The sequence below is a fragment of the Plectropomus leopardus genome, chromosome 22 (genome assembly GCF_026936395.1).
Source record: "Plectropomus leopardus strain MGB_pleo_1.0 chromosome 22, ASM2693639v1, whole genome shotgun sequence".
NCBI classification, from domain to species: domain Eukaryota; kingdom Metazoa; phylum Chordata; class Actinopteri; order Perciformes; family Serranidae; genus Plectropomus; species Plectropomus leopardus.
The window spans coordinates 13,111,214-13,117,213 of record NC_142197.1 but is presented as its reverse complement, the minus strand read 5'-3'; the positions used below and the strand labels follow the sequence as shown (position 1 = coordinate 13,117,213).

Genomic DNA, 6,000 nt, shown 5'->3' with positions numbered 1-6,000 from the left:
ATACAAAATATTGACTTTTTTATATGCTAAAACAATACATACATATAAGCACAGTGTGATGAATGCAACATGAAAATATTCTGATTATATATTAATAATGTAATTCTGATATGACAAGGTTAATGCATGCATAGTTGACTTTTTACTTGCACTCATCAATCTTGAGTAATAGGTTTGAGGATTGTCTGCCAAAGAAAAATGGAAATGGAAATAGATTAATACTAGGTACAGTATATCTTTAACTCTGCACCTGAGAAAAAAAAAAGTTATAATTGGAATATGCACACATGCCTGTCTCTTTCTCAATATAAAAAAAAAAGCTAATTGTGAACAGGTATAAGCATAGGCGATTATGACACTGATGCGTCTTAATCAGATTTCTGTTCTGGAAACGTAAGTAGAGCGTATTTTATTAGATTATGTCTCATTTGCATATTTAAACATAAAATTTCAGAAAACTTTAATGTAATTAATCACCTGGGGAAATGTCATGGTGATATCTATCATTTAAAAGTTTTATCCTATCCGCCTGTAGTGTCACCCTCTAAGGACTGTTGTAGTTAGTAACATCCAGCAGTGAGACTGCAGACTGCAACCAAATGAAACGTCTCCAAGTTGGCTAATGCAAAAACACAAACAGTCCTCTCTAGAGCCAGTGCTTCATTTGCCTGCAAGTTTCTGCAAACAACATGGTGGACTCCATGAGAGAGGGCCTACACCATATTAAGATATAAATGATTTCTTTCAAGGTGACAAGAATGTAAACAGTGTTAGTTTCAGGTGATTATAAAAAACTAATAAAAACACAGTTATTCATATTATATTCCATTACTGCCAATACCTACTGGACCTTTAAGTGGCTTCCACTGATTTCCAGTTGTGTTTTTTCCATTAATAATTTCAGCATTGTTGTTGTGAATGACTCTACTGTGATTCAGATTCTTGTACCGCATTACTTCCCCATTTAGCAACTGCAGTATCATTTTCCAAAACATCCTGGAAATGACAAAGACTTGTCTGTAGTTGTCAAGTTGGTGAAAAAGTTGGCCGGGATCAGACTGTTCCACAAGAACTGCAGCAGACTCAAGAACAGAGCAAAGCATTGTTGTCGAAGACTAGTTTATCAAAAGAATACACAATGATACTCATGTATAAAACATAGAAAACAGAAAATGAAAAACAGTAATAAAATATACCTTCTTTTCTTATCTACTACTTTGTTTTTTTAAAGTAGCACGTATTAAATTGCAGTCCTCTCTGTTTATCCACGCTCACACATTCATTTTTTCCACAGCATGTTCAGTCCTCTTCTGCTCACTTTGTCCTCTCCGTGTTTGCTATCAGCTGCGTCTATCGATTGGATTACATTATACATTTAAAATATCATAAACCCAACCCATACAAGTTGCAAAACTCATGGTAAATAAAATGTTACATTGGTGGCAAAACCGACACCACAGGGCTTTTTGTTGACTTAAAGGAATACTTCAACCACAACATAATCATTAATCACTCATCACCGTGTTATGTAGAGTTCGTTAAGTAAACTGTGTATTTCTCACATGCCTCCACGGTGAATAAAGAATCAAGAAGTTCTTGATAAAATGGATTTAAAGAGGGACCACATTTAACAACAGCAAACTCGCTCCGATTTCACTGAAAAATGACAACAAACATTGACTGTGACAGCAGCTTATTGCAAGCCATACTTCCATTTATAGTTAAACTTCACCCTCTAGTGGCCATAGTAATTACAGCATTACAGAAACAAAGGAGGAAGTGGAGTGACAAAGCATAAAAAGTCATAAAGCCTGCATAATGTTGTACAAGTATTAAAGAAGCCCCCTATAGGGTGGGCGGAGCAGACACAGGACTTTCACCCAGGAGAGCACTTTTTGCATGACTTTTTTTTTAATAACAACATAGCCTAATGGGCTAGTATGTGTAGCATGCTACGGCAATGACGTACATGATATGTCATTCGTGACCTATTTTATGTGATCATGTCGAGTCAGTGACATAAGCACTTATTTATTGACAAACCAGGATGTTTTTTTCCAAACCTAACCAGGTAGTTTTGGAGTGGAACCGCTATCGTTTTATCATGCAATGTATCTCATCCCAACTTGTAAAATTTCGCCACTTCTACATATAACCCACCAGGTATCGTCCTGCATCCACTGTTGATGTTCTGGGATGTCGCATCAATTTATGCTTGTTTCATGCATTTTGTCTTTGCAAAACATACTTCTGTTTTTACAGGAAATGAAAAGATTCTGCTTGTTAGATTCATGGTCTTTTCAATATACAACTATTTATGTTTATTTCCTTGTGTAACAAAAGTTAGCTTTAGAAATAAACATCATGGTTTGGCTCAGCATTCACTCAGGTAGCAAACCACAAACCCTCGTGGTTGTTGGACACATTAGCTTCCCCTCCTGTCTGCCCTGTAGGGACTTTACAGCTCCTTATAGCAACTTGTTAGTAGTTGTTGTAGTAGCACACTTGGTCAAGCATTTGTGTTTGAACTCTGCTGAATAGAGCGCACAAGCAGTATATTAAGGAAGTCCTGAGCCTATGACTGGATAAATGAGACTTGTATTACACTGCATGAGCTGTGTAAGAGTTTCTAAACAAATGCTTCTATATAGTTTTGCTGTTGGTTTACACGGACCCCATTTACTTTAATTCTTCATACATTTTCTCCGTTTTTAGATTCTTCATTTACCGCGGAAGCATGTGAGAAAATCAAATATTTCTCCATGAATCCACCATAACACGGGGTGACTAATTGATACTTAAATGATCATTATGTGGTTGAAGTGCTCCTTTAACAAGTTGCATAACAACATGAGATGAAGAGGTCCACTCTCAGTGAACGTGTCTCTTAGTGCGGGTTCATTAAGGCAGATTCAGCACATTAATCTCGCTAATGGAGGTTTCGCTCACTTCACTGTCAGATGAAGGACGCTGGCCGTGTGAGCTGCTTGTTTAAACAGCCGCGCTGCCAAGATGGCCGCGATCCTGCGAGCCTCATTAACCTGCGCGGACACACTTGTCAGGTCACAGGTGCTGCAAATCTGCTCTAACAGCAGTAGTTAAACTGAGACAAAGTGTGTCCTGTAAGTCGTTAGTCCTTTTTTTGATTGAAGATTAAGTGTTTTTTACTGCACTTTATTGTGTTTTTTTTTTTTTAAACAGAAATCAGCTGGGAATTCAGCTGTGTGACTTGTAAAACTGTCTCGTGAATTCTGTTGCAAAACAATCACTTATTTTCACTTTTTCCCTTTTTTTCACGGTTCTCTTCGCTTTCTCTTTTGCACCCCAAAAAGTGATTCCTCTTCTCCTCGCTCAGTCTGGAATTTTGGTGGGCTATTTTGTACTTCTGGTGTTTTTTCTGTTCTTATTGCAAGTATGTTGGAGCAACGTCAACCCATGTACGTGAGTATGTCTCTTGCAAGGTCAAAAGAAAGTGACACGGTGACACCGCTCAGCACTCACATGGCTTCAAACTCCAAAAGGACAGTAATGATTTGTGGGATTCCCGAACACAGGAGTTTTATGGGTCCAAAGTGTGCCTTCGCTTTGTTCGAGTCTCTTTAAATAACAATCAGTGTTGTATGTTTATTTATTATTTAATTATATATTTATTTCATCTCTTATATCTTCGTTATCACTCTGCGCGTCCCCATTTTAGGATCCAGTTGTTCCACTTTCTAGGTCCATTTATCCTTGATGTCCCTTTTCTCTCCATCTCTCCTTCCTTCAGGGTTGTGATCAGGATGTTTGCAGAAGGTGACGATAGAGTGACGAGAAACAGGAACCTCCTCTGGAAAATAAAAATTCCTTCTTTGCTTCCTGCTTCTGTCAATCTTCTCATCTATCTGTTCTTCTTTGCAACTATGTTTCCATCATTGTGGTATTTCATGTCAAAGCAGAAGATAATTAATGTAGGGGAGAAGAAAACTGGTCAGAAGAAAATGGAACTTTTAAATTGATCCTGAACAAAACCCTGAAAACTCATCCATTCATCACCGTCCTTCAACCCGTCACCTCTTCATTTCCTCTCCCTCTCATCTGTCCATCGTCTGCTATTTACACACAAACTGGTCCACGAGCGTTGTGCAGCGCTTGCACTTGACGTAGCAGCACCAGTGGAACTTGCAGTGGCAGCGCTCGTGCTTGTAGGTCTTGAACTGGTCGTACCCTCTGCCGCAGCACATCAGCTCGCAGCCGTCCATGCCCTCCGAGGTTTTGTTGCAGAGGCGGCCCTGTGTGCCCAGCGAGCCCGTGGTCTCGTTGCGGAGGCAGTAGTCGGGACTGGTGTCGATGTAGACCAGATCCTCCGCAGTCGGGGTGTTGAAGCGCTTGTCTACCAACTCCAGTTTGCCCTGGTATAAGAAAGTTGATGTAAGATTTAGGATATATTTTTTAGGATAATTGTTCTGTTTATGACAGTTACTGAAGAAAGAGATGCATCTTCTATGAGATTATATACCTTGCGTCCAATGCGCATGGCAGCCGCACTGTCATACTTCTCCTTCAGGAACTCTCCGACACGTCTGAAGTCGGCCAGCTGGAGCCAACAGGTCTTCAGACTGCAGGAACCCGAGACGCCGTGACATTTACAGGCGACATTCGCGAGGTTATAGGCGGCCTGGTGGAGGGAGAGAAACACAAGATGTTGATGTTAAATACTGTAGATGTGGTTGTTTTTCTAACACCTGACTTCATTTACACAAGAACAGTAAAAAAAAAAAAGACTCCAGTCTGATTTTTTCCCACAATTTCCACTGTATACACTCAAATTTAACATCTGTCCAGATCAACTGTGTTTTCTGTTTAGAAAGAGATTTTAGCGTTAGCCATAAGTGTCTGGTTTAAATTACTGAAAAACTTCGGCAGTCAGTTTCTGCCAATGTGAGGGGAAGAAAAGATCCCTCAGTCATTATGATAAGAAACTTTCAAAACATTGATCTTATGACTATGACCTAGTATCTCAAAATATAGACAAATTATCTCAGAAAAATGAGAAGCTTTCTAAAAAAAAAAAACATGATATCTCAAAATAATGAGATGGTTTCACTAAATAATGAGTTATTATCTCAAAACAAAGAAAAAACACTCTCAATATAATAACTAAGAATCTCAAAATACTGTGAAACTTTCTAAAATTAGTATCTCAAAAATAATAAACCTCAAAATAATGAGTAACCTTCTCAAAGTAATGAAGTTGTATCTTTTAAAACTTGTTTCAAGATATGAAATCATAATTTTTAGACATTTAGTCATTATTTCGAGATAGTTTTTTTTATTATTATTTTAAGATAATAAGTCATAATTTCAAGGAAGTTTCTCATAATAAAGACTTACAGGATATTTCCCCATCACAGAAGCCGAAATGGTCCTCCATAAATATCTACTATGATATAAAAACAGTATTTGCTTCAGTTTTGACCACCTTAAACCCCCTTGTTTTACAGTCTGAGACTTGAATGTTTTGCTGTAGAGCTACATTTGCTACTACACTGCTGCCATCTTGTGGTCAACATGTGTAAGCACTCTGAGAAATGTGCTCAACAATGAGCTCCTAAAAGCCTCAAGGTAAACTAAGCCTCAAGATGATAGATATTCTGACACTGAAGTTGATGACGTTCAAGTTAATGAACTCTGGAGATTTGGGCCACAGTTTTTTAAAGCTTCTGCTGCAAAATTAAACAGGAGAGGAAAAATGTGGCTGAAATGTGGCCTGAAAGGAAAAACACCATATTCTCATAGCTCCACATGTGCCAGCTGTGCACTTATACATACACTGCTACTCCTCCTGAGGGACTAAAATTAGCTTTATACAGCAACAAATGTAGAAATATTCCCGTCTCTGGTTTTTGTGCGCTGATGCAAAACCTCCTCCTGTTAAAATGTGCGGTGAGATAGATCACCCAAAGGGAAAAATGCAATGCAAAGAAAAACAAAGAGTTTCTTTTTTGTTCCATACATACT

At 38.4% G+C, this 6,000-nt stretch overlaps 1 protein-coding gene across 2 annotated transcripts in view; it reads right to left on the bottom strand.

The window, feature by feature from the left end:
• Positions 1-1,102: 1,102 nt before the first annotated feature.
• The window catches only part of wnt5b (wingless-type MMTV integration site family, member 5b), a 100,729-nt gene continuing 95,831 nt past the window's right edge, over positions 1,103-6,000 (bottom strand). For both annotated transcript variants that reach the window (XM_088072577.1, XM_042511047.2), the window contains 2 exons: positions 4,499-4,657; positions 1,103-4,391 (listed from right to left, as the gene is read on the bottom strand). In XM_088072577.1, the coding sequence (XP_087928703.1) occupies positions 4,092-4,391; positions 4,499-4,657 (459 nt within the window). In that variant the 3' untranslated portion in view covers positions 1,103-4,091. The remainder of the gene's footprint in view (positions 4,392-4,498; positions 4,658-6,000) is intronic.